This window comes from Diaporthe citri (assembly GCF_014595645.1).
Source record: "Diaporthe citri strain NFHF-8-4 chromosome Unknown scaffold_1, whole genome shotgun sequence".
In the NCBI taxonomy this organism is placed as follows: domain Eukaryota; kingdom Fungi; phylum Ascomycota; class Sordariomycetes; order Diaporthales; family Diaporthaceae; genus Diaporthe; species Diaporthe citri.
Genome location: NW_025064846.1, coordinates 3,244,365 through 3,271,176, shown reverse-complemented (window position 1 = coordinate 3,271,176; position 26,812 = coordinate 3,244,365). Strand labels below are relative to the sequence as shown.

General features: G+C 56.7%; 8 protein-coding genes across 8 annotated transcripts; 3 read left to right on the top strand and 5 right to left on the bottom strand.

Moving 5' to 3' along the window:
* Nucleotides 1-801: 801 nt before the first annotated feature.
* Nucleotides 802-1,345, top strand: INS49_000873 (uncharacterized protein; the record flags this gene model as incomplete). Its single annotated transcript, XM_043161708.1, has 3 exons — nt 802-982; nt 1,030-1,256; nt 1,310-1,345. 3 exons carry the CDS (start codon nt 802-804, stop codon nt 1,343-1,345), a joined length of 444 nt encoding a protein of 147 aa, XP_043030214.1.
* Nucleotides 1,346-2,044: 699 nt separating this feature from the next.
* Nucleotides 2,045-2,802, top strand: INS49_000872 (uncharacterized protein; the record flags this gene model as incomplete). The annotated part of the gene is made up of 2 exons (XM_043161707.1): nt 2,045-2,422; nt 2,473-2,802. 2 exons carry the CDS (start codon nt 2,045-2,047, stop codon nt 2,800-2,802), a joined length of 708 nt encoding a protein of 235 aa, XP_043030213.1.
* Nucleotides 2,803-3,710: 908 nt separating this feature from the next.
* On the bottom strand, nt 3,711-5,928 carry INS49_000871 (uncharacterized protein; the record flags this gene model as incomplete). Its single annotated transcript, XM_043161706.1, has 4 exons — nt 3,711-4,020; nt 4,084-4,557; nt 4,618-5,118; nt 5,237-5,928. 4 exons carry the CDS (start codon nt 5,926-5,928, stop codon nt 3,711-3,713), a joined length of 1,977 nt encoding a protein of 658 aa, XP_043030212.1.
* Nucleotides 5,929-8,010: 2,082 nt separating this feature from the next.
* Nucleotides 8,011-9,476, top strand: INS49_000870 (uncharacterized protein; the record flags this gene model as incomplete). The annotated part of the gene is made up of 3 exons (XM_043161705.1): nt 8,011-8,460; nt 8,492-9,406; nt 9,471-9,476. The coding sequence occupies 3 exons, from the start codon at nt 8,011-8,013 to the stop codon at nt 9,474-9,476; spliced, it is 1,371 nt and encodes a 456-aa protein (XP_043030211.1).
* Nucleotides 9,477-9,989: 513 nt separating this feature from the next.
* On the bottom strand, nt 9,990-10,760 carry INS49_000869 (uncharacterized protein; the record flags this gene model as incomplete). Its single annotated transcript, XM_043161704.1, has 1 exon — nt 9,990-10,760. One exon carries the CDS (start codon nt 10,758-10,760, stop codon nt 9,990-9,992), a length of 771 nt encoding a protein of 256 aa, XP_043030210.1.
* A 2,062-nt stretch (nt 10,761-12,822) lies between these two features.
* Nucleotides 12,823-13,860, bottom strand: INS49_000868 (uncharacterized protein; the record flags this gene model as incomplete). The annotated part of the gene is made up of 1 exon (XM_043161703.1): nt 12,823-13,860. The coding sequence occupies one exon, from the start codon at nt 13,858-13,860 to the stop codon at nt 12,823-12,825; it is 1,038 nt and encodes a 345-aa protein (XP_043030209.1).
* Nucleotides 13,861-17,210: 3,350 nt separating this feature from the next.
* INS49_000867 (uncharacterized protein) lies at nt 17,211-17,626 on the bottom strand (the record flags this gene model as incomplete). Its single annotated transcript, XM_043161702.1, has 2 exons — nt 17,211-17,546; nt 17,606-17,626. The coding sequence occupies 2 exons, from the start codon at nt 17,624-17,626 to the stop codon at nt 17,211-17,213; spliced, it is 357 nt and encodes a 118-aa protein (XP_043030208.1).
* Nucleotides 17,627-24,673: 7,047 nt separating this feature from the next.
* Nucleotides 24,674-26,245, bottom strand: INS49_000866 (uncharacterized protein; the record flags this gene model as incomplete). The annotated part of the gene is made up of 3 exons (XM_043161701.1): nt 24,674-25,057; nt 25,116-25,173; nt 25,230-26,245. 3 exons carry the CDS (start codon nt 26,243-26,245, stop codon nt 24,674-24,676), a joined length of 1,458 nt encoding a protein of 485 aa, XP_043030207.1.
* Nucleotides 26,246-26,812: the final 567 nt, after the last annotated feature.

Here is a 26,812-nt window from a genome sequence, read left to right as displayed (position 1 = left end):
TTTACCCGTCGCTATAGCGGCACTTCGCTTTTTAAGGCGGACGTGCTGTCACTTGCGCGCCGCGATTCCTGTTAATACTGTTCGGGCGAATAGCGATCTCGGGCCCTTCATTGATGTCCAGCTGGCGGTTACCTATGGTCAGGGACCTCGTGCCTTCGACGAAGATGGGCTTATTATAGTTGTCTAGGCTGTTTCTCGTGACTGAGTGGCTGGTCCTCTGATTCAACATTAAAGAGGAGCGTACAGGCACTCCGACTCCACTCCACCCATTACAGGATATCTTTTGAACACCATCTTGCTCTGAAGTTCGAATTTTGGGCCCGAGCTTACCAGCTCAATTTGAGGGGAACTGCTTATTTAAAGAGAAGCAATTAGAGACAATAACTCATATCGCGACCAATAGGTCATAGCATCTTATTGCTTTAAACATGGTATCCATGATTCCAATCACTAACAGCTGGCCCTGGGCATGCTCCCTCTGCTCAATGTACTTTGCATGTATTCACGCATGCGACGTGGAAAATTTCTCTTCGTTAAAGAGAACTCAATTTTCGCGTCGGAGACTTTTTGTATCTAACATTAACTGAATTTATTGCCGCGGATGAATTCGGAGGCTTTTCACAACTTTATTCAATGCGCTGGGCAGTAGCAACCCTCCGATACCCGAAGTTGCAGTTCAGCTAAATTTTCAACAAGATATGCAATCGGCGTCTACATAAGTAGAAGCAATATCTTGACTAATGGCAAGTGCAGAATGACAATCAGGTCCGCAAAAACTCGTTATACATATACACAGCCCAAATGGCTTCAGAATACGCTGTACAGAAAGTGTCACCAGCGGTGGACCCTGGTATTGTGCAATTTTTCGAGAGCTTCTATGCTATATCGGACGATCTGTCTGACATTGAAGGCTATGTTAATTCGTTCACTCACGACGCTGTTTTCATCATAGGCGGCGCGGAGCCGACCCGAGGAGCGGACGGTAGGGCACATCTACGTGACAGCGGCACAAGCTAATTACCTAAGTAGGGATCAGAAAGTGGCGAGAATATGAACCTACCTATGTGAAGTATTGCAAGCACATCCCCCACAAGATCTTCTCTCTCAAGTCCGGCTCCACAGAGGTGATGCTTCATGGTCACGTAGTGATTGGCCACCTTAATCTCCGGGAATCAATCGGAAATTTTGCTGTGAGAGCCATCCTGAAGCAATCACATGACAATAAGTGGCAGATGGAATACTACGAAGTCTTCATGGTAAGCCTTGAAGTATGAATTCGATGCTTCACTTACTGAAAGTGTCTGCTTAGGACGTCTCAGCACTTGCAAAAGCAGGTGTACTTTAGAATTCGGAAGTACCAAATATGAACAGGAATACGGTTGCACCTTCGCAGCCTATACTTAGACTTGAATTGTACGAAGGGGCTTCATGCACTTTGTCAGCCAGTGGTTTTGTCTGGGAATCTCTCCGCTCGGAATATGAGTTTCACGTCGGCCACATACCACTCGTCTAATGGAACTTGTGATAAATTCAATGCGTTGCAATAACGATTCCAGTATCTTTACCTTAACATCAACACCAATGAAAACGCTTGAAATGCTTAAGTAATGGTTAGGACATTCGAGCTTGACTTGGGTTGGAGAGTAGACAAATCGATGAGGTTGTCACAAGCCAATTTCTCAAAAGTGCTTACACCAATTTGTAGTGGAGGGCGAGTGAAAGCTTAACAGGAACACATTCGAGACTTGTCGAAGAAAAGTGCTCCCTGGACCACGACCGAGGTGGTCTCTACGTTTTCGTTGCACGAAGGCAACATTTGGCTGTAGAAATATGTTGACCTTCGTTCAGGGTTGCCTCACAGTTGGGCCGCAGCTAGAAAGCAGCTGTTAAGACGGGCTGATAAGATAAGCCTATCGATAAGGCTACAGCGCAATCTGGACTTCATACCTTGTGAGCCTGGACCGCATGCCCAGACCGATTCAAAGCCCGTTCACAAACCCGACCAACTCCACCATTCCGAACCAGCACATCGACCGCAAAGAAGATGGACTACCAAAATCGCGCGGGCTCCAAGTTCGGCGGCGGCGGCGTCGCCTCGCACAGCGCCACCAATGCGGACCGTCGCGAGCGGCTGCGGAAGCTGGCCCTCGAGACCATCGACCTCGACAAGGACCCGTACTTCTTCAAGAACCACGTCGGCAGCTTCGAGTGCCGCCTCTGCCTGACGGTGCACCAGAACGACGGCAGCTACCTCGCGCACACGCAGGGCAAGAAGCACCAGACCAACCTCGCGCGGCGCGCGGCCAAGGAGCAGAAGGAGGGCAAGGCCCAGGTCGACCCGCAGACGGGCCTGCCGGTGGGCGTCGTGGGCGCCGGGTTCGGCGCGCTGGGGCTCGGGTCGGGCGCGGGCGGTGCGGGGGGCGTGCGGCGCACGTCGTCAAGATCGGGCGGCCGGGGTACAAGATCACCAAGGTGCGCGACCCGGTCACGCGGCAGCAGGGCCTGCTCTTCCAGCTGCAGTACCCGGAGATCGGGCAGGGCGCCACGCCCAAGTGGCAGATCATGAGCGCCTTCTCGCAGCGCGTCGAGGAGCCCGACAAGAACTTCCAGTACCTCCTCGTCGCCGCCGAGCCCTACGAGACCTGCGGCTTCAAGATCCCCGCCCGCGAGCTCGACAAGCGCGACGACAAGCAGTTCGACTTCTGGGACCCGGACTCGCGCGAGTACTGGGTCCAGATCATGTTCATGACGGAGCGAGAGGAGAGGTTTAATGCCGCGCCGGGCCTCGGGGGCCGCCGGTAAGGGGACGAGGAGATCTTAAAGGGGACACTGGTGGCAGATCACGGAGATCGATAGGCATGATGCAGACGACCAAGCTATCTACATTGGATCCTGTCACATACACATGTGCTGAGGAGGGCGATTGAGGTGTTGGCCCGGCGGATGGGGCAGGTAACGGCAGTGGGAGTGCCAAAAAGGTCACGTACAGGGGGCAGAAAGCGTAAGGGGAATTTGATGCCATATCAGAGATACATCTCGCTGACACGAATCAGGGCTCCATTGTATTTTACAAAGCACCCCCTCGGCAAGGCATTACGCAGAGACTGCCATACATGAGAGGAGTAGCCCGTGGTGGCGGAAGTGGAAGGCATGCAGCAAGACCAAGGGCTGGTCACGAACAACACTCTCCAACCATGTTTAAAAGATAGGAGAAATCAAGATACCCTTCTTATGCAGATTTTTATTCAGGCATCAGACGATCCGCCCGTCTATCCTTGTGATATGTTGTCTAGCGTAGCCTGACGTACAGCCTCAAAAATGACTGAACCAACAACGCCTGGCCTTTGCGTATTTGTCCTTTTTCTCTTTACATTATCATGCTGACGATGCTCTCATCCTCAAGTCCTCAGCTCTTGCCCAGGCCTGTGGGAGGCTGGTCCGGAGCCTGCCCGATTGATAATCCGTGAGCCAAGAATTGCCCGGCATGGCTCGCATCGAAAGAAAGGTCAATTTCGGGCCCGTGAACTTTGCACTTGGGCGATCGGCCCTGGCCCGCTCGTTTCCTATCAGGGAAAGGGATGCATGCAGTCAAAAGCACATCAAGTCGCAGATGATGACAGTAGCTTCGCAACATCTGCCGCGTTGCGAATGGCTCCAGCATGCCAAGCAGGCAGGCGCCCTACTGTATGCAGTGTCTTATCGCTCGTGATTTATCGGAAGTTGTTGTCGAATCTCTTGAAGGTATATCCAATGAAAGGCAAGCTCATCTCGGGACTCTCCTCCACAACACCCACGGCCTTGGCGGCCTGGACTTGCTGCGCCTTAAGCAGAGTCGCGTTGTCGGTTTGATCGATCTCGTCCGTGGGGAAGTATGTCGTATCGATGTTGCTCGTGAGGCGTGGCTCGAACGGAGCCCGGATGCGTCTGAGCGAGTCGAATTCGACGCCACGGAAGAAGGCGTGGCCCTTGATCTCGTGAGCACCGCCGCGACCCAAACGGTTCTCGGTGTTACAGATCAGGCTATTGAAACGGTCAGTATTTCTCTCCATGCACTCCAGCGGCCGAGAATCCTTCAAGTCATACCTTCGTATCAAGTTCTCCGCCTCCGCGCCGAGTGTGATATCATCGGGGAAGTACAAGCTTTGTCTCCAGTTGACAATCTTACGGTACGTGTCATGGCTGTCCTCGGCGCAGAAAGGTGGCCAGCCCACCAAACATTCGAACATGATAGTTCCCAAACTCCACCAATCGCAGTCGAAGCTGTAGCCATGGCCCGTGAAGATTTCGGGGGCGATATAATCAGGCGTTCCCACTGTGGAGTAGGCCATTAATCTTCGACTCCGTCGCCAGTCGTTGATTTGCGCGCGGTTGGACACGGTCAGATTGATCTGGTCGATGGCGATGGAGTTACGGTCACGAGGTCGATTCGACTTGCCCTGCAGGAGCTGTTGGTAGTAGTTGTTGTCATGGAGCTTGTGGAAACCGGTCGACAAGCCAAAGTCGGTCAATTTGACGTGTCCACCGCGGTCGAGCAGGATGTTATCTGGTTTAATATCTCTGCGGTGGATATCAGCGCCCGGAATCCTGATATCCCTGAAGGACCACTTGTAAACCTACCTGTGAATAAAGCCCAGCTTGTGAACGGCATCGATGGCGAGGACGATCTCGGCAATGTAGAAGCGCGTAATATCCTCCGAAAAGATCTCGTACTTGATCAACATGGTCATCAAATCGCCACCGGGCAAGAACTCCATCAACATGTAGAGGAAGTGAGCGTCCTGGAAGGTCGTGAACAGCTTTACCACCCAAGGGCTGTCGCTCTCGGCAAGGATATCTCTCTCGGCTCGGACGTGCGCCAATTGATCCTTCTTGAACATTTCCGTCTTAATCAGGGACTTCATAGCGTAGACCTTGCCATCTGCTTTCTTTTGCACCAGCTTGACCTCACCGAAAGCTCCCTTGCCAATGATCTTAATTGTGTTGTAGTTCTCGGGCTTGTCCTTGGTTCGGAGGAAACGTAGGTAGGAACCCTCGCGGCGGCCACCGGTGGCCCATATCTGTTCCCTGCGGGCTGGCGACTGATTCGGCTCAGACAGCTTCTGTTCCATCTCGCTTTGCCTGCAAGCACAAGGGAATCGAGGTCAGCTGAGCACCCGGCTGGTACGGGATGGGCATGGGAACCGGAGAGGCAAGGGAAGGTGAGGAAGACTGCTGCGGCGGGAACTTATGAACCTACCTCTGGTTGCGCTCCCTGGCCCGCTTGACGCTGTCCTTGAAGAAGTCTGCGGCAAGCTGGGAGCACTTCTTCTGGTTGTTGTTCGCATTGGAGCCAAACTTGTCGGGATTGCGCTCAGGAGCAACCTCGAATTCGCCATTGCCGCCCTTGGAGCCGGGCTGGGAGGGCATGGGGGCGTTCAGGTAGCTGTAGTTCTGCTGCTGGCCGGAACCACCAGCAGTTCGAGGCCGCTGAGCGCCGGCTGGAGAAGGACCCCTCGAGCCATAGCCGCCTGAGCGAGCCGCGCCGCCGAGGTTCTGGTGGGAGAACTGGTGGGCAAGACCGGTGTTTGGGTCGTTGCTGGCACCTGGAGTGTTGGAGCGTCCTTGGCCATAGGCCTGGGCAAAGTCCTGGTGATGGGTAGGCATTGGTTGACCTGAGTAGGCGGCCTGGTAGTGCTGCTGCTGGTTGGGATTGAAGTAGCCCTGGGGAGCGTAACCGTAGGGCTGCTGCTGTTGCTGCTGCTGCATACCAGAAGCACTGGATGCGGCCTGCTGGTTTGCCGTGGGGGGATACACGGGCTGTGGGAATGTGGAGGGAGTGGTTGGGTATGCAGCTCGGTCGGGCCCAGGACCTAGACGGCTGGCGTTGCTCGAGTTGTTGGCGCCGCTGTTGGCAATGTTGAGGTACAGCCGGTTCCCCTGGTTGTCCATTGTGGACTATTGTAGTCAGGACTGCTGCAACGTATTGTATTACCGTGAAATTGATCCGGCCGCTGGGACCTCGGGACTCTTGGCTGGTATTGGTCGCGCGTGGCCAAGGGAGTCAGTGTGGTCGGAAAAGGGAGGGTCTTTCCACTTTGAGGATGGAGGGGAAAGGGGGGAGTGGCCTCCTGGGTGGATCGGCTGCCCGCAAGCGCTAGCAAATGCCCGTCAGGGACGTGGGTTTGCGTTGATTGAGGTGTGGAGCGCGGACCTGCGCTTCGGTCGCAGGTTGCAGCGGTGAGGCAGGCTGGTAGGCTGGCAGGCCGGCGACGATGCCCAATTCTAGTACTGTGTACAGAGGTGCGGCTGGACGGCGACTCGACGATGGGGGCCTTCAACTGGAGGGCCGGAGCTGAGCTGTCTGTCTGCCCTTGGGCCCTGGTCAAGCTCAAGATGGAGTCTCCAGTGGCAACTGCCTGACTCTCTTCCTCTGCCTCGAGACTGTCTCTCCTACTTGCACACCCACACACACAATCCTGGCTCCTCTTCTGTCAAAGACGAAGCACGATTAAGGTTGAACAGATGCTCAGCCTCCGAGTCAGTCGATCAGACGGATAGACAAGTGGGAATGGCTATGTTTCTGATGGTGGATAGTGCGATGTAGTGCGCTTTGCTGTGTTGTGTATAGCGTGTGCTCGGTGTCCTGGAGAGAAAAAAAGTCAATTAGCTTGCTTGTACCTCGATTTACCTTGGGGGGGGGGGGGCCTTCCACACAACTCAAAACATGACAAGGCCAAGGCAGGATGGCAGATGGAGAAACACTCTATTCGAATCACATGCAGACTTCCGCGCAAAGAGAGAGAGAGAGAGGGTGAGGTCTACACTGAGAGAAAAGAAGAGAGACACTTCGGAATGTAATAGATCTGGCAGTGCATCCACCTGACAGCAACACTGGAATAATAATAAAACTGAGCGAATGTGCGTGTTTCGAGGAGGTGCTCGATTCCAAGGTTTCTCAATCCCATCCTTTCCCCCTCTCTCACCCCTCCCGCCTCCTCCTCCCAAGCAACCAAGGTTCGCGGGCATGCACCCCTGAAAAGGGGTTCAGCGTAAGCAGGTCGGTTGGTAGCTTGGCCGGGTGCTCTCGAGGCTGAAAAAGCCTTTTCAGTGTTGTCATGTTCCGATTGCGTGCCCAACATCTTGGTGCTTCGGCGCGCTAGAACTGCACCTGTTACGTAGCGGGGTCCATGCGGTCGACGTCTGTTGATCCGGGCAGGATTCCGCCCGTGGCAACCAAGTCTGCTGTACACATCCTCAGAGATTGGACTCTTTACCGGGAAGGCTCTGTAGCACAACTGAGGATTCACACACATTTCCCGGAGAACCTTAGATGTCCCGAGTGTCTGGATCCGGATAGAAGCTGGATCGATCACTTGATATACAGGCTAAATCTATAGCACCGATCTGACAATTCTTACCTTATGCTCCCAGTTGTGACTGGTCCTGTTACTACAGCTCCAGGCGATCTGGAGTGTCGTCACGCAGCTAGCGTCTACAACTAGCGACCTTGGAAACCAGAAAGGCACATTGCCTCGTGGAACTGATGAGCTTACGTTGCAGAAGATATCCTCCCTACATGCGTTCAGAGGCTGGTCCACAGGGGCTTGTCTCACGGGAGAGGTCCCATCCCAGGTCGTACACTGACAGCTGCGACGCCTGCATACATGGATGGTTTGGTACAATTGAACTGCATGGCCGGCCAGACTCATCCATGGCTATTTTGTGTCGTCTTCCACCGTTGCCTACTAGCAATCATTAGCTACAACGGACAGGCCAGACTTCCGGGATGAGTTTCCAACATGTTGGGAAGCTTCCCTAGCTGAGAGGCATGAACCCGCCCGATAAGCTCCGATAAGACTGCTCTTATCGGCACCTGCGATTTTTTTTTGGAATGCCCCAGCGACCTTACTTCAGACGACCAGATGACGGTTGTTGTCCAGCAACAACATACCCACCAACCTTGCTCTTTTCCAGACGTAATTGATCCAGTCTCGGTCTGATCAGGTTGCGTGTCTGCGGCTATCAGCAAAGATGGCTGAGCCAAACCCTCCAGCCGCCCCAGCTGCGCCCGCCGCAGCGGCAGCACCACCACCACCGAAGCCACCCGTGCAAAACCCGGCCCTCCGAATGATGGGCCTGCCCGCCCTGCCACGAAAGCTGCCCTCCCGCAACTGGATGATCTTCTGGACCCTCTCCTCCGCGCTGGCAGCCACCATAATCTACGACCGCCGCGAGAAGAAGCGCGCCACCGCCCGCTGGGCCCACGCCGTCGAGCACCTTGCCAAGCGGCCCCTCGCCAACCCGAGCCAGATGCCGCGCAAGGTCACCATATACCTCGAGGCGCCCCCCGGCGACGGCCTGCGCGTCGCCCAGGACCACTACAGCGAGTACATCAAGCCCGTCCTGGCCGCCAGCGGGCTGGACTGGGACTTCGTGCAGGGCCGGCAGCAGGGCGACATCCGCGCCGCCGTGGCCGAGAGGGTGCGCCGGAGGCGGAAGACCCAGGGAGAAGGACGTGGCCGCAGAAGCCGCCACGGGGGAGCTGCCGACCGAGGAGGACCGCATCGACGCCTGGCGCCAGGCACACGGCGTCCCGCTCTACGACGGCGTGCGCGGCGACATCGTGATCGGCCGCCACGCCTGGAAGGAGTACACGCGCGGCCTGCACGAGGGCTGGCTGGGCCCCTTGGAGGCGCCGCCGCACGCGCAGCCCGACCCGGAGCCCGAGTCCGAGCCGGCCGACGCCGAGGCGGACAGCAACAAGACCAAGCGGCCGCCGCAGATAAAACCGTACAACTCGCCCGAGGACTACGCGACGGCCCACCTCCCCATGCTGGTTCCCTCCGAGCTGGCGCCCTCGGTGCCCCTGACCTTCCCGCACATCCTCGGCTTCCTCAACACGCCGACGCGCTTCGTGCGCTTCCTGACGAGGCGGAAGCTGGCGGATGAGGTCGGGCGCGAGGTCGCCGCCGTGTGCCTGGCCGCGTACCGCGAGTACCGCGAGGAGCCCGGCACGGATGACAGCCCAGATGCTCACTGGGAGCAGCAGAGGGCCCTGGCGCACGAGGAGAAGGACTGGGTCAAGTCCGTGTGGAAGGAGGACAAGGAGGAGAAGAAGACCGCCACGAAGAAAGGTGACGATGCCAGCCCGCTCGCGTCAGGGAGCGAGCTTGTTGATGGGTCCAAGCCGGCTGTCGCTGCCAAGGAGAAGATCTGGCCCAGGCCCATGGTCATCGACCAGCGGATCGGCATGCGGATGAGGAGGTTCGAGCTGCTGCCTGAGGATGAGGAGCGGGCCAGGGGCATCGTCGTCCCTGAAGAAGAGGTCGAGGGGTGGGACCAAGAGCAACTTGAGGGCCCTGTGGAGATGGACCGTCAGCAATTTCCAAAAGGAGGAGCGGAAGGTCCCCACGAGTTTCGACGACGAGTAAACCCCGTGTCTTCACCACGGGGCGCGAGCTTATTTGATGTGGGTATCGGAAGCCTGGGAGATTTGACAACACTCAATCGCATTTTTTGGAGTTTGGAAGGTGAATATATAGAGGAGTTGCTAGGATTTGTATTATATTGGGTGCGGCATATTTGTGTGCATAATGACCATACAGTAGATGGTCTTGTGCAAGCCATCTCCGGGTAGCTATTTTACAGGATAGAAAGACCTGGAGCCTCACTACTCATGTATCAATGAATCGAAGGCATATCTGCCGTTCATTTCACCTGCTAATCTTCAGCTCAGCGAGACGTGCTATCGTGTCAGGCGACCGAGGTTCCCATTCATTTGGTACTGGTCGCCATGATGTCCTCGCAAGGCTGTGCGCCTTCAGCTCATGCCCAAGTCAGCCCAAGTCAGCCATCAACTGTATGAAAGCAACCCTTGCGCTTGGGCGACATGACGGGTATCTATCTCGTGGGTCGAGTATGAATTGTGTGTGAGAGGCTCGAGCCAGAACAAACTAGCCAGGTTGGCAAGATTCGTCTCGTCTGTGGTGTGCGCCCTCATGCCATCCCACTCAATCGCTATCGTCATCCGAGCCATAGTCGACAAGAGCAGCCTTCGGTTTCGCCGTCGCTGGCGCGGCAGGTTTCGCTTCGGGCTCCTGGGTATCTTTTGCATCCTTGTCAGTGGCTGCAGGACCTTCCTGGCTGGTCACCTGGCCAGCAGCTCCGTTTTTGCCTTTCTCGTCCGCCTTCCCATCCTCAGCCACCTCGGCGGCGGCGGCGCTACTCCGCCTCTTCAACCCCTTCAGGACCCCCTCAGGCTCATCCTTCCGCCTCTTCCTCTTCCTTCCGACGCTCCACCCGCCGCCCTCAGCAGCGCCCTCACCCTCGGGGCCCTCGCCCTCCCCGGCGGCGGAGACCTTCGACTGCAGCTCGCGGAACCCCTTGAGGCCCTCCTCCGTCTCCCTTCGCAGCCTCTCCTCCTCAGCCCGCCTGCGCTCCCTCACGCCGTCCAGGAACTCGACCTCGTCGTCATCAAGCGCCCGGAACTGGTTCTTGAGCTTGTTCGCCTCCTCGAACTGGGCCTGCTTGGCCGCCTTGTTGGCCTGCAGCACCTCGTACAGCGACTTCTCCTCGCCGCCCCGCGACGCCGCCTCCTCCCTCTGCTGCTGCCGCCGCCTCCGGTCCTCCTCCACCTGCGCCTGCACCGCGGCCCACTCCTCCGACCTCTTGCCGCCGCCGGTGGTGGTCGGCGCTGCCGGTGTCGACGTCGCCGGGTCCGCGGGCACGATCTCGCCCGTCTTGGTGTCGGTTGTGCCGCCTGACACGAACCGGGAAGACATTTTCTGGCGGGGCTTGAAAGTGCCCGGAGAAGAGTGTTTTCGTCGCAGGGCACAGGGAGGGAGTTTGTGTAGGTTCTTGCTCAGACGGGGAACTTGTTCTATAGCAGATCCCAGCTGGGCACCTCAAAGTGAGTTGGGCGGTTGAAATGGGTACTCGGGATGAAAGCGTGCCAGTGGGGCAGGAGCAAAGCTGTAATTGGGTATCAGGTAGGCCCCACCTAAACCACATAAGCAGACTGGAGGGAGACGGTCCCGCAGCACATGCAAGACCTGGGTTCAAAGCCGAGTTCAGTTCACTTTTACTGTTCTTCAGAAATGAGACAAATTAAGATATGGCTGGAAAGTGTTTGAGGGGTTGTTTATTTTCTTGTTTTTTATTTTGATGTTGGTATGTAGTGTTTGAGCGCCAGGCATTGTTTTCCTGGGACTCCATGTGAACACCGCCAGTGCGCGTTCGAAGTTCTGGAGAGACCGCTTCTCGGAGCCGTGCAGAACGGTCGACTTAGTTTCTCGCTCCAGTTGCGAACGATAACAGGCGGGGTTATCAGACACATGAAAGACTTTTTATTCCTTCTCCTCCTCCAGCCTCGGCCGTGCTGGCCCAAGGTTTGCAGTGAAATATCATTCTTTTTGTGCAAAGGCCCTTTTGTTTTTCGTTCCTTCTTGAGAACCATTCCGAGAGCCCCTCTTTCGTCGCATCGTGAGCATGAACGTTGTAAAATGTGGTCCACCTCTGTAGGTATAAAAAGAAATCAACAAGCATTATAAGAAAGTGTGTAGGGAAAACCGCCAGCCGTGAAAGCCCTCTATGGATGCCAATCAAAGGATATCCTCTAAACAAACGTGCCATGCAGTATTGAAACAAGAAAGGTAGGTGCAAGTAGAAGCATCAAAGGGAAGGGAATGCTTTCGGGCAGTGGACACAATTGTCCAAACCACACTCAAGAACAAGGGCAGCGAGATCATTGCTTCCAACCCAGCTTGATCGAATGCCTCCAACCAAAGAAAGGACGAATGTGAAGTCTGAAAAGTCATGTCGACAGCAATACAGCCAAACCGGAATCTCTTCAGGCTCGGGAAAAGGACAAAGAAAGAAAACTGGACAGGCTCTCCCACGAGGCACCCTTGCCAAGGGCCGGAGACTGCCCGTAGAAGCACATTGAATGCAGATGAGAAAACAAAACAGACCAGCCAATACTTTTCAACATGGGCAACATTTCCTTTCCGTTCCGGCAATGCTGCTATAGAAACGCCCGAGCGAGTGGACCAGGGACCGGTCGGGAGTATCGAAATTGTTAAACCCCCAGGACTGAGCCCCGTAACGTGGGGGAGAATCCGAGTCGTTGATTGACTGCCGCCGACGAGTATTATCAAGGTAGATACGGGACCGCCGTGCGTTCGTTGCCGATGAAATGTTGTCCACTCGTCAATATCCCATGTCTGCGATGCGGCAATGAGCCCAACACGTTGCAGAACACGCTAGAGCGCCCCTTGCCCGTTTTCTCCTTGTCAATCTCCCTTAACCCTAGCACAGCGCAAGAGTGCCGCCCAGTCTTCGATCGGATAGTGAGATCGCGATCTATGTGCGAGAACACCGCCGAGACCGCCTGGTATCGAATCCGAAAACGCCAGAGGGTGAGATGGCCAACCATGCCATATACCGTAACAAAAAGAAGAAAAGCAGATCAAATCAAATCATTAAAGAAGTCCGCAGCATTTCGCCAAGATCAGGGACACAAAATGCCCGCTGTGGCGATGGGAGTGATCCAGCGTGCTCGTAGCCGACCTTGAACATGAAGCTCAAGAATGTATGGAGACATCGGCGGGCGGAGCCGTTGCAAAAGGGCAACTTGTGGAAGACCCCGAAAACGTGTACTGAGACTCGAAGGGGTATCTGAATGCAAATGTATCGTTTTTGTCTCAAATCCGTGACCGTCCGCAATGCGAGAAAAAAAAAGAGAAAGTTTAACTCCGTCCATGTGTCCATGCCGGCGTGAAGATCGGTGCCGACATTCGAAGCTGTCAAGCTTTGGAGGGCCCGCGAGGACGTTGCGAGGCGCGATCAACCCAGGACAGCCTGGCCGTAAGCGGCAGTCGGCATGAAGTAGTGTTGGCTCTTCATGCCCACAGGACCCGTGCAGTTAGCACAAGGACACTCTGCCACGTTGTTGTCCCAGATGTTCTGCCCGTAGTTGTAAAAGCCAGGATACTGGGAGTGTCGACCGTGGTGGTAGATGTTGTGGGCCGAATTCTGTCGCGAGTATCGTTGAGCCTGAGCGTCGTTGGCAAACGCGCGGTTGAACCAGTCGCCATAGAACTGACCGTTGCCGGACGTTGCAGAGGCCGGGTACTCGGGAGTACCGTAACCAGAATCGGGCGGAGTGAGTGGAGCGCTCGACCATGGACCGGCAGAGTACTGGTTCCAACCAATCTCCTGTGGGCGGTATCCTGCCTGCTGCTGAGGTTGCTCCGCGCGCTTCATGCTAGAAAGGCGCTCATACTCGGCAACCTGTTGCTGGTGCCACAGGGTGTAAGCCTGGTTGCGAGGACGAGCAAAGTCGGTGTCGATGGGGGGCACAAGAGCTGCGAGCCTCTCGCGGCTCGCCAGAGTCTGGGCCATCTTCTTGCGACCCATCCACTGGCCCCAGTTGTCCAACCAGGCGTTGTAGTCCTCGCTTCTCTCCAAGTTGACGTAGAGGTTCCAGCCGATGCCCACGAGCCACTCTGCCTCCAGCTTGTTCAGCTCGGCGACCGAAATACCGGAGACCTCGGACCAGGATCGGTTCTGGAACGTGTTGTCGTCGAGAAACTTGCTGCCGAGGAGCAAGGCGATGGTCAACATCCGCCAGACCTGTCCCTCGATGGGATGGAAGGTACCGATAGCCTTCAGACCATTGACCCGCTTGGAGAGGTAGTTCATGCCAAGGAGGATAGTGGCCCTGGGCAGACGAGTGGACGACAGGATTTGCGAGACAAACTTCCGGAAGGATGGCGAGACTGGCGACTGCGGGAGGACCAGCTCGATGGCCATCTCAGCAACGTATTCAGCCATCATGTCGACCTCGTAGTCGAGGACAGCACAGACACCTCCGCCAGGCATGTTGACGGTTTGAGAATGCGGATACTGTACGGAAGGAGGGTGCCTTGGTGGATTAAGAGAGCGATCTGCTTCGAGCACGTGGATAGTCGAGGGTAGCAATGCGTAGTGGTCACTGCAGGCCGGCGAAAAGTTCCAAGGCTGAAGAGTCGTGAGGCCGATACGGAGGTGGGTAAGGATTTACTGAGATGCTCGCGCCATAAGAGGTTGATGTATCCTTTCCGTAGGTGAAAAGGTCGAAACCGCAACTAGACTGATCGAATCGATACCCTGCGAGTGTAGATATGTAGGATCTGTCGCAGATCGGGGTGAGACTGTCGAATTGAATCGGAGCCTGAATGAGGAGGTGATCCGGTGTGAGGATCGAGGTCGGTGAAGGCTTCAACCAGAGGGTAGGAAGCCGTCGCGCGAAAGTCAAGGACGTGAAAGGCGAAGGGCAAAGAAACTCTATGCACGGCTGAAAAATGATTCTCGAGTCAGTCGGTCTGTCCACCCGAGGTCAAACGCGGAAACAAGAGTGATCAGTCCGTGCCTTAGGTCTGACACACAAAATCTTGGGTGACGGTATGCGTCAAGCGCAAGGTTTGACGGGGTTGTGTGGCCGGAGGAAGGCAGGCCGCGAGTGTGTGGCGAGCGGTGCGAAGGGTGAAAGGAAGAGAGGATAGGCGAGTTTGAAGGGATGGGGGGGGGAAGGGTTGAGTTTGAGACACGACTCGAGGGGCAACAGAAGACCGTCGAAAAACTCTTGAGGGCTTGCTGCCTGAGTTTTGCAATGATCTGTGTCGCGACGGGTGCAGGTGTCAGGAAACGAGTCGAGGATCGCGAGCAGAGCCCAGATGAGAGAAGGCTGAACCGGATGTGCAGGTGTGCCGAGTCTCGAGTGGGAGATTTGTAGCGGGCAGTGTTGAGACGAGCCGGGGTGGCCAGGCGAGGGTGGGTTTTGCTTGGGAGTGGGTGCGGCCAACAGGAGCGCTGGAGCGAGGGTGGAAGGGACCAAAACAAACGGGTGGTGTGGACCCGCGTCGCCAAATTGTGCCGAGGATTGAAATTGCCCCAGCACCAGTAGCACCTGCGCCTGCTGCAGCAACAGCAGCAGCAGCCGCAGCCACGCCTCCTCTCAACCCCCAGTCGTCTGGCGTGTCAAACGCAGGAATGGAGATGAAGGCGTGTGACGGGTGATGTGTGTGGTGTGTGTGATGAATGGGTGAGACGCGGCGGATGCAAACAGAAATGACTGCGAGTGAATGCACGAGGGCTTGAGGAAGAATCACGAGATGACTGACCTACTTGCTACACAGTAGACTGATGAGGAGGGACTGAGAGTTCGGCAACGACCTCGTCGACTTGCAGATCGGGGCGTGGTTGCTTGCTGTCCCAGGTGTCTGCTGCTTGGAGGCGACCGATCGGGTGGTGGTCGGGTGTAGGAAATGCGTACCAACAAGGGCGAGGGGCGAGCGCGAGGGAGGTGCGGTAAGCAGCGGGTGTGCTGATTGAAGTGTGCACTGGGCAACGGGAAGCCGACGACTCGCCTACCAAGCGCTGGGCTGGGCTGAGCTGCACTCGACTCGACTGGGGGGGGGGGGGCAGTTGGCCTTTGGCTGTTTCCGACCGACTGCCGTGGCTTCGTTCACCCGATCTGGCTGCTGAAAGACTGAACAAGCCGCAGAACAAAAAAAGAAGACGGTGACGATGGCGGTGATGGGTTGCTTGCGAGCACCGGAATCCCTGACTTGGACGACACAAAAGTCAATTTGGCCGTGGTCGAGGTTGGTCGAAGATGGACGTGAGAGGATTCCGCTGGGAGGGACAAGTCAAAGTCGAAGGCGGGAGGAGAGGTTGGTGGACGGGGATGGGGGAGGGGAGAGTAATGATCTGGGCGGATGAGAGTGGAGGATGCGGTGGGATGGAACAAGGGAAAAAGAGATTGAGGGTTTGACGGTTGGGGAGGCGAAGCGACGGGCCAGATCAGAGCAGGAAAATGGTGCGGGTGGTTGATGACGAGTGTCTGAATGAAGGGGGGCAAGGGCCACCACACCCGTGCCCGCGCCAGCACCTGGACCTGGAGGACTGACTGGACCTGAACCTGAACCGGCGGCACACCCAGGCTGGGTACTTGGGTATTGGGTACGTACAGGTCAGACACTCACACATCAGACACCAGCCAGCCAGCCCGCCCACCCCAGCCTACCAGGCCTGCCTGGGCAACCCAGCCCCGACAGCAGGCCAGGACACGACACGATACAACACGACACGACAAAATGTGAATCAGGGCACCTGGCAGCTGGGCACAAGATACGTACACCAGCTAGACTGAGGAAACCCTGTGCAGATTTATGGGCCACTGCGCGTGAGGGAAAAAAATACCAAGTTGTTGTTACAGCAGCAGTTGAAGTCACCTTGGCTGCGCGTGTAAAGTGCAGCGAACGTTCATGTCCATTTTGTGTTTTTTTTTTGTGTCAGTGTATGTGAGGGAGAGCACAACGTACTCTATACCACTATACAATCCTTTACCGTACTGCCTCCCGTTCCCTCTCAGTCAGTCCTTCACTCATGACCGACACCACAGCTATGCCATGTATTGTAATGTTGACTGACAATCACGGAAAACGGCCAAGTTTTGGAACCACCCGGGATTTGCTGCGCTGCAGGGCCTTCTCCTCCGCCTCCAACAAGAGCCCAGCAGAGCTCAGGACTTTGCTAGCCAAATTTGCTAATCTGGGAAAAGGCCAAGGCATTCCCCGGCCAGTGGGGATTGGGCGTGGAATGGAAGTGGGAATGGCAGGGAAACCGACGGCCACAGGATGTGGAGTGCCACGCGAGCCGACCAGCGACTCTTGTTGCCTCCTCCCTGCCTCCCAGTCCCAGTCCCAGTCCCAGTCCCAGCTCCGTTCCTGGATTTGATGATCCCACTGCCCCGAGGGCCCCTTGTTTTCCCTCAGCCCTCTTTGATGCGGTGCCAGATTGCCCAGCCTGGTAGGCCACAGGCCAGGCCTGGCTTGGGAACCTTGGTCCAAGTCACCAGGTCATCAAAGCCAGCCATCATTGCTCCGAGAAAAGACCAACGTGCTTCCCGAGGTGGCTTTTTCTCTTTTCCTTGCCATCTCGAATGCGTACCGTGGTAGCTTGAGCCACCGCGACGCGGGCGCTGTGCAGTCTGCTTAGTACCTAGCACACGTAGTTTAGACCCGAAAAAAAAGGACGGCGCGAGGCAGAAAGTGTGTGTGTATGCTCTGCACAACACAGGCCGTGCTCATCTGGCCCTGTGCAATGGTGCATGTGGACACCCGCATCTGGAGCTCTGGCCAGAGGCTGGCTTTTGTCAGCAAACGGCCACTCGGGCTGCCGAGCACAGGTCACCCTGAGGTCGTGATGAAGCGCCCACCGCCCTGGTCCTGGCCCTGGTCGTCCTGATCCTGGTCATGGGCCCTGGTCCCAGCCCGAGGTTCTTCCTCCTCCTTCTCCTCCTTCCTCCACCACCACCACAACCACCACCTGCAAAGCCACGCAGGGGTCGAGATCCCAGCCGTGGCAGCCGGATGGGCCCTGCTCATGAACCCCACCCGGCACCCAATTGCAGTCCGCCTCACGGGCACCGTCGTTGTCGCTCGATTCTCTCCAGCAGGGAATGCGACGTCAACCTCACCGCCTGTCGAGCCAATAATCGCGCTCCCGTCTGGAGCATCGACCCTCTGGCTTCCTGATCAGTCCGCTCCAGACCCAGCCCCTGGTTGATTGGCTCCAGACAAACCAAACCGTTCTGTGAATGCATCATGCAGTCTGGGCAAAATGAACATTGACTGCAGGTGGTGAAGAAGAGTCATCCACCAACTTCACCTAAGCCTTCGAGGGGAGCAGCTGACAATACTGGCTACTGCTGGCTGAATGTGCCTTGTTGCTTGCGGAACGGTCGGCTGCTCCCAAGCGGCGACGACAAGCGTCTCCCAGGTTGACGTTGGTGGCCTTCGATCACGGATCCATCTACTGCTCGAGCTGCATGAAGTCGGTGCAACTATTGAATCATCGACCTCCAGGCAGCTCCAGGCTCCCTGACAGTACTCTCATCCATCACGTCCAGCATGGCCTGCCACCCATTTGCATCGGCTGACGCATGAGAAAGTCTCTCGTGCCATAGTCCCGCAGGACAGACTGACCATCCACCCGGAAACTGATAAAAAAAAAATGGCAAGGAGAGTGGGTGGATGAGTTTATTTTGGCCCACTCTTACTACGGGACGCTCGTAAAAATTCAGGGTCTCATCAACGGCGGCTGGACGGGCAGGACAATTTACTCGCAATTTCATCAGGGGCAGCGCCAGCAATCAAATTGCTTCCATGGCAACCCTGGGAGTTCTGGAACACCGAGGCGGCAGAACGGCTTCCCTTAGATCTCACACGGGAAGCCAGGAACCCAGCATAGCCATTCACGCGTAGCAACACAGCAACTGCATCAATGCCTGATCCCGTGCCTCTTCGCTCAGCACCACCATCCTGGCTGCTACCATCTCGGCCTGGATACAGGCACACAAGCACGTACACACCGCCAGCCACCGCAACACGGCAATCGCAGACGTCTCAGGTCGACACGGTCACTCGCCTTTGCCGCTGGGGCCGCAGGACGTCTGAAGCAGCCCGCAACGGATGGCACCGCCTGTCACCCAGAAACATGCCCGGCCCTCCCTGCCCCGGTGTCAGGGGAGGCTGGCAAGGCTGTGACAGTCCGCGCCCTGACAGGAACTACTGACGAAACCCGGACAGGGCCCAGGGCTGTCTCCGCACACACGCCATGGCCCTGCGGGCCACCAGGCCACACTTGCCGGAGTCCACGTAAGTCCGGGCTGGGTCTCAGCAGCTATTGGAAGGCGGTGGTGGTATGGTGTACGGTTGTCGTCGATTGATCACCTTGTGTTCATCATGCGCCCGTCTTCTGTGGTTGCCATGGACAATTTACCTGCCTTTCTCGATCGCCCTGTGGGCGGACTCGCTCGGGGGTGTACCCCTGCGCATGGGCCGCACAAGTTCAAGCGAACGGTGAACCTCCGACACGAGTCAGCGTCGCATTTGGGAACTCCGAAGAGCAGCTGAGAGGAAGAAATCGTCAAGAAACAAATGAACCATCAGACGAAATCCGGTGTACCAGCCTATCGGAATTTTTGAACCGAGTCGTAAATCAAGTCTGCTCTCCTCATCAGCGGTTTGACGCCGGCATCCATGTTCGGATGTCGTCCATTCCATTTCTGGCAGCCCTCGTCGAGCGCGAGACTCGTTCACTAATGACGAGGCACTCTCGAGGGCCGGTTACTGTGTACTGGCCTCTTCCGCGTTGGACCAGATGCGGACCAGATGCGGACCTGATGGAGCCAGGGCTCCGGGCGGAAGGCTGTCTGTGCCTGAAAATAACTTGCGGACAAAGGCACGTCGAACCTGGCCGCCAGGTACAGGCGCCAGTCCCAATACCGCAGTCTCAGACTCGGCAGCTCGGCCTGGGCTTTCATTAACGTTCCTTTACGACATCCCAGCCCATTACGCACTCCTGCTACCTGACGTATCATGGTGGCTTCCTTCGGTGTGGTTTTCCTGTCAAGATGACAGGCCAAGCGGAAGCTAGATCGAATCACGAGCTGCCCGCACCAGAAAAACGGCCCGTCTCAACCTGCCGATCGTCACTACGAAAAACCCTCCAAGGACCGTGTCTGCTCTTTTTGAGCCGGTCGTTGAGGCGCCGCTTGGTCTCTCCACCCACAGTCAGAGATTTTCCGCTCAGCAAGAAAACGGGTCTTTTCAGCACTATCGCCGAGCTTGAGCCGTATGACTGGTGAGAGACGAGAGCGCGGACCGGCCCCGGCTCTACCTTGTGCCCCCGCACTGCCTAACCTACCAGCCTACCAAGCAGCCCAAGATTCAAACGGCAGAGCAGACACGAGCATGGCGGTGCAGGGAAAAGACTGGAGCAGCCCTCGTGAGAATTTTTAGTGATGCCGGCCTTGTAACCTTGACTCCATCCCCCTAGGGATCCGACGATGCGGCTGTCAGTGCGGGGCCTGGCCCCCGTACGCCAGATTGCCCTCCCCTTCCACCGCCTTTCTCCTCGTCTGCCTCACCGCAACCCGGGCATGAAGCCCACGAGGCGCCTTCAAACCTCACGTAGATTGAGCGCTACCGAGGGTCTCCTGGCTTGTTCGCCCGTCGTCTGCACGGTACCAGCCTGCCGGGCGATGCCAAAAAATCGGAGGAGCGCGCCCTCATCGCCGAGAAGCAAACTTTCCGTGCCTTTGCCTAGTGTGCCCTCCAACTCGTCCGAGCCTGGACCTTGCGCTGTCCATCCACAAACCAGCCACACACAGAGAGGGTCGCAGCTGTGCGGATTGACCGCGCCGGAAAGCGAGTCGCGATCTGGATCATCTGTGCCTCCATGCGTGTGGTCAGAATGCAAGACTGCAACTCCGGACGCTGGTACCGAACCCGGAGCGGTGGTTTTGATCGATACCCACTACCAAAGCGCTCTCCCACTACGGCGGATTTTGGGCAAGATCTTTGGAAGCCACGATGTTCCCGTCCCGAATGTGTCCGCCCAGATTCGAAATTGCAACCCAAGTGTCCAATCACACGATACATCCGTGCTGCCATCTTTAGATCGCTCGCTGACATGGTGCTTGACATCACACGAGATGACCCCGATTCGCCCCCCCTCCCCTCCCCTTCGCCGGGGAAGTCGTATACGCAGTAGGCTCTTCTTTCTGGTTTGGGCGAGGTTTTTGGAGGCAGGCAGGCTGCGTTGTCGGCTGATTGAAACGGGCATGTCGACCCTCGACCGGCTCAAACCCTGCCGCGCATCTGTCAAGAGACCCGAACATTTGAATTTTTTGCTGCATGCATGAAGACAACAACCTGCATGTCTGCAGCCATTCGGCGCCGTGGTGAATAAGCAGGTCGCCCCCAGTTGACCCCGTCGCCCCGCAGATCCAGGCATGACTGCTTTCCAGCCGGTGCGTGACAGCGAATGGCGAACTGGACACCCCACGGATTCTGTGTGGGGTTTTCTAATGTGCGGCCCCTCTCGCCTCTGCGAGGCGTGGCAGGTGCGGTTGGATGACAACCTGTCCGGTCACAGCGCCGATGAGGAGTTGCTGCGTCTCAAGACCTCAGCAAGGCCGGGAAGGCCACAAGACTGATCCCGTCCTACCCCGTCCGGATCAATTCTAGACTCTTTCGGTGGACCCGCGGGCTCGGTACAATGCAGATCCAAGACGTTAGAGTTTTTCTTCTTTCTACCCTGCCCCTCCCATTGCCGAGAGGAGACGATCGTGCAGAACACGGGGCCTGGACAGGCAACCCTTCGTGCAGCCTAGAGAGGCAAAGGGCGAGGTTTGACATTCGGCACCCACATCATGACGAAGGAAGCCTGCCCCATCGTGACGGCGGCGGCGGCGGCGGGCCCGGCTTTTCTTGCACCACCACCACGTCAGTCTTGGAGCGAGGTTCCCCTCTCCAGTCTGCGTCAGGTTGGCCAGGCAGAGACTACAGTACCACGGCAGCCAGGGCGCCAGCCGAGCCAGTCAACTGGCCCGAACCTGAAGAGTCATGACTGATTCACTGACCTTGGTCAGATGCGAGATTATTCGCATTGGCATTGGCGCACTCTATGTAGCTTGGTGGCCAAAATTCTACCGGTCACATAGCCTCCCCGACGAACTGGGCAAATCTTGGCCACATTCAACACACAGTAACGCTTACACGGGAGTTGCCTACTGGCATGATTCCATCCAGAAGGCCCTAGGCGGATGTCTCACGACGTGCTCCTGGTAAGCTGCTGTTGCACAGGTCTGCAGGAGCCGATGTCAGCGACGGAAGTACTGCAGCAAAACCATGTGACGAGAGACAGGCCGATGGGCTGGCTAAACGCGGATGTCTGACCGTTGAGAGGGGATCCCAAGCCCGCCGCCCGCCGCGCCAGCACCCCCCTCATCCTCCTCTTGCCCAGGTGGGACTCGAGAGTTTAAAGTAGCTGCAGTAGCGCGTCTCTTTCCTGCTCTCGCCGTTGGACGGCCAGAAATAATATCGTCGTCATCCCCCTTTTCCTGAGTGACTCCCACCGTCTCGGAGGAAAGGCAGATCTCTCAGGGCCACATGGGCTCGCTGGCTGGCTGGAGCTTGCCTTCCGGGTGTGGCAGGACGGAACGCGAGGACGCTCACATCACCTGAAGCGTGGCGTAAGACCAGGGGCTGTGACGGAGGTGGTGGTTTGCTGGCGCACCTGCTCACTCCATCAGGAAGGAGACGGAGGTGTCCAGACTTTCATTGACTTATTCCATGTTCTCCTATCCCGCAATCCGAGATGAGACCCAACGGCCGACCTGCACCGCAATCAGTCACGGGGCAATGCCTCCTCGAGAAGCCGACTGTGTACGCGAACCGGTCATGTCTGCCGCCTGTCCACCTACTCTCTACGCAGTGCTACCTACACATTCAAGCCAAGCAGGTAGCATCCGGTTGAGCCGTAGCCTGCGCGGTTTTCCTCTTGTCTACGGTACCATTGTAAGGACTAGGGAGGGAGTGAATGCTCCCTCTCCCTCCTATGATCAGCGCCCTGTGTCAAGGTAGCCCGCCATCGATTCGTCGCAGACCCAAACCTGACAGCCCGCCTCGGCCTGCCCTTGCCCAGTCGGGCCAGTCGGGCGGCGGGATGATGACGCCGCGGCGCGGGCGGCTTTGATGCTGATCTTGCTGATCCGACGAGGAAGGGCAGGGAAAGGAAGGAATAAAGGAAGAAAAGTCCCGATCACGGTACATTCCTCTCCGGACAGGCACGACATGAGGTTCTCGAGGGCTGCATGCCATGTACATCGGGTGTCCCTGCTGTTGGATCTGGCCAGTGCACCAATCTGAACTTCTGCGGTGCTGGACACCTACAGTACCTAGCAGGCTCACAAAAGCTGCCAAAGTCCGCGGACTCGGGCAGCTGCTGTCGGGTGTGGGTGACGTCAGTGGACCCTTGGTTTTTCACCTCGGGGAATAATTCTGAGTTTCTCGTCCCTTCGCGTGGTCTTCACAAAATACACTGCATTCCACAGCCACTAGAGGGCTCGTGGGCTCGATCCAGGGAGGCGCAGAGAGTAATAATGTCATCTGCGCATCAACACAGCAGAGGAATGACCATGGCCAAGCCAGCGGCCTGTTTGTGGGCTGGTGGCACGCCTCAGACGCCCCAGCCACGCAAGGTCAACTGGGTGCATGGACTGTGGGCCATCGCCACTTGGGCGTCATCAGACACAGCAGGCACCTGGTGGGATACTGCGGGTACGGGTTTACAGAGACGATGAGGCTCAGTGCACGGTGATTTCGGGCAGCTGGGAGTTCCAGCCCTGGGATGACCAACTCCGGGGGCCTGACGACACAGCTTATTCTCATCCCACCGGAGACATCGCCAGCTCGAGTCTGCCGCAGCCGCCCAGCCCATTGGGCCGCGGCCAAAGGTGGGTACCGGGGGTGTGATCGACCTCTTCAGTAACACTAGGCGATGCAGATATCCACCTCGAGAGCGAACCAGGTGGAACATTCGGTCGAAACAAGGCAAGCGACCGAACGGCGGTTGAAGGGGCTGGGGCTGGGAGCCCTTCGCCCTTGTTAGTCGGGAACGGCGCGGACGGAGACCGACGATGGGGCTCGCTGGTGTTTGCCTACGCTGTCGACCTCACGTTTGCGAAGAACCTCGTCCCGGCATTGACAAGAGTCTTTCTCTCCAATGGAACCCCCATGTTCGGTAGACTCCTAGAGAGCAGGCCTGCGCTGATTGATAGTCGGTCGGCTTTGCACACGTGTGAACTCATGTCACGGACACCAAGCATTAGTGGTGACGAATATAGAGCGCCGGCTATCAGCTCGCGGTTCCAGCAGCTTTGCCAATTGTGGTGCCTTGAAGAACTACCGGCGACCAGACCAAAAGTGAGTGTGAATATAACACGCGGCGGCGCTTCCGGGCTACACGAGAAGCCATCAACAGAATATCCTTGGAATCCATGTTTAGGTACAGGAATGTTGCAAATACTGAAGGCTTCAGTTGCGATGATTGTAAAATTGTACCACATCTATCTACTCGATGAATATCCCAGAATGGAGGGCTCTTGATGCCCCCGAAAACCAAGGGACAGAACATGTATCAAACAGGAAGGGGTCTGCATCACCTGAAAGGTGGAAGTAGAGTGGTTGCAAGCTCATGAGCAGTTCGGCGCAGATTCTTTAGCCGTTCAGGTGAGCGTATGGCTCGACGTTTCATCGTCGAAGCCCACGGCACGCTTTTTTGCTTTGCCTTCATTCAAGACTGGCTACTTGATGTCGACGCAGTACTACAAGGTAACAGCAAAGCCTTGTCAATGAAAAATAGCTTGATTAACTGTTGTTCCATCCTGATTTCATTAAAGACGTCGTCGTCGGTATCATAATTCCTAAACTCCTCATCCCAATGGTGCCTGTTGCATGCGCCTCTTCCGACAACAACGGGAAGGGGGTATCTGATATACATGTGGTTTGGCCGCAAGGCCCGGCCTCTCTCTCTGCTCTGTTGATGCCTAAAATTTCCACATCTCAGGCGCGAGCCACAGACCGGTCTCCCTGAGAGCCCAAAGCTGTGGTAGTCTTCAAGGCTTCCTTGCAACATCTGATCGCTTGATCAAGGCTTCTCTCTTTTTCTTGCCTGTTTTCCCCCTACTTCATCAGGAATGACCCAGGACACTCAATCAACTTCCTAATACGTGGTGAAATAGCCACCTGAGACAGATTGCCACTGAAAGCACATTGGACCAAGACGTGTGGTTTGGCTCGATTTACCGCGCGCTATACGGCACGATCGCCTTGTCAATGATAGGGTTCCGCCTGGATTTCGCGTTTGCCTCTACGCCCCACTTAGCATGCCAATTTTTTTCCTGCGCGGCGGCCGTCTCAAAAGCCTCACGACACTCGGGTGGCAAGCAGTCCTTGATCTCGTCGCTGACAGCGCCCAGGCCGCGGAACGGTGCCAGGAAGTCGGAGCCGTTGTCGCCGTTGGCCGAGCCCTTTGGCACGCTGTCGTAGGTGACGGCGGCGATACCCGAAGGAGGGGTCTCGAAGTATGTATCAGTGACCATGAAGTTGCGTGGGATGCTGGGGCTCAGGGGTGGGAAGATTTGGGACTCGGCGTTGACATCGTCGGGGTCCGAAGCCGCGACCGGCTCGATGCGCGCTTGTGTAGGTTGCATGATGGCGGGATATTGAATGGTGTTGGTGGACATCGTACACGCCCTTGTTGTTGCGCCGGCGGATTGCGTTGATTTGAGCGTTGAAGTTCCTATAGACGAGCATTAGCACCCACGTACGTCAAGCAAAAAGGGTCATCCTACTAACGCAGCTTCTCGAACATGCTCAAACATCCAGTTGACGTCGTTGACAGCAACGCGGCGCTTCTTCATCTCTGCCACCTGAGTCGTTGCAATAGGCGCGCTGGTATGGTAGACTTGACTGGCACCAAACCATGCGACATACTGGTTCTTGTTGTACGGTTCGTTGGGGTTATACTTGTCGTTGGGGTCCGCAAGCGCCCCTTCAGCGTGGCCCTCGTCTCTTGAGCGCTGAATGTCGTAATCGTCGAGGATCCAGCGACCACCAACCAAGATCAAGGCGCCAAATTCGCGGTACACCGATCGGGCCGTGACCACACCTATGGATCGACCTTTGTAAGAGTGGGGTATCAGCTCGCGCTCGATCATGTCGCGCTTCTCATCATCGGTCACAATGCTCTTGTACAGGCGGCGGTGCTTGGTGAAGAAGAGGTAGGAGTCTCGGAATCCCACGCAGCGAGCCGGCTCCGTCGACAACATGTACAGGCGGTCGCCACGGCCCTGGATGGTGAAGGTTCGGCAACGGTACTCGCGGCCCCCTTGTAGATAGCCCATCTTGTCAACCTTGGTCTCGCCCTCGGGATCCTCCGGGAGAGCGAGCTCGTCTTCGATGATATCGTACACTGGGCCGTCCTTTTCGATGGCCTGCTGCGTGACTGGGGCAGGCTGGCCCTTGCGTCCGCCCCGGCCGCGCCAGCCCCCGCGCCCACGACGCCGTGGGGTCGCTTCATCTCGAGGCACTTCGATACCCTCGTCCCAACCAGGAGGTTTGACCTTGGGTGGGCGACCGAGCCTTTTACGGCGTATGACGGGTTGGGGCGGAGGGCTAGGTGATTTGTCCTCGGGCACGTCCTCGACTTCCTCCTCGGCATTCTCAGCAACGGCGGAAGCCTCGCCATCGGTGCCATCTCCATCTCCCTCCGTCTTCTTGTCATCTTCTGGTTCGGCATCAGGCATGTGCTCGTCGTCGTCCTCGATTTCCTTCCATGTCTTGGGGGTGTTCTCTGCGACGGGGTTAGACATGTCTCTTGTGGGTGAATTGCAGCCGATGCGGTGTCCCGGTTAGCAGCGAGGAGCAGCCGTCGCCAGAAGTAACCTGTGACGGCTTGCAGAGGAGGTGAAGGGTGGCAGATGAAAAGCCCGACCGGGACTGTGCCCTGGCGGGTGGAAAAGAGGAGCCCGTAGCTAGGGTTGGTTGGGATGCTCCCATTAAAGACTTACCCAGTGCTGCGGCTGCGCGCTTAGCAGCAGCTCTGCCTGACCTTCGACCCGACATCCTGATAAACTGGCCCAGTACTGAGCTGGTGTGATAGGGGTTTCAACTGCGACAGATGAGAGTCTACTAGACAAGACACTGGCATTGAGGGCTCAATGTCATGTCTTTGGATTGGTAGTAGCAGGAAGCGGAAGTCGAGGCTGGACGCGACAGACGTGCCTAGGAATTTTGGGCCTTGGCTGTCCTATCCGATCCAATCATTCGGAACGGGCGGACCCACTCTGCCTTATCAGATGCACTATCTGTGAGGCAAAGGCCCCGGGCCACACTGTTCGGTGCAAATCACCATGAGATTGTCATTTTCGACTGTTGCG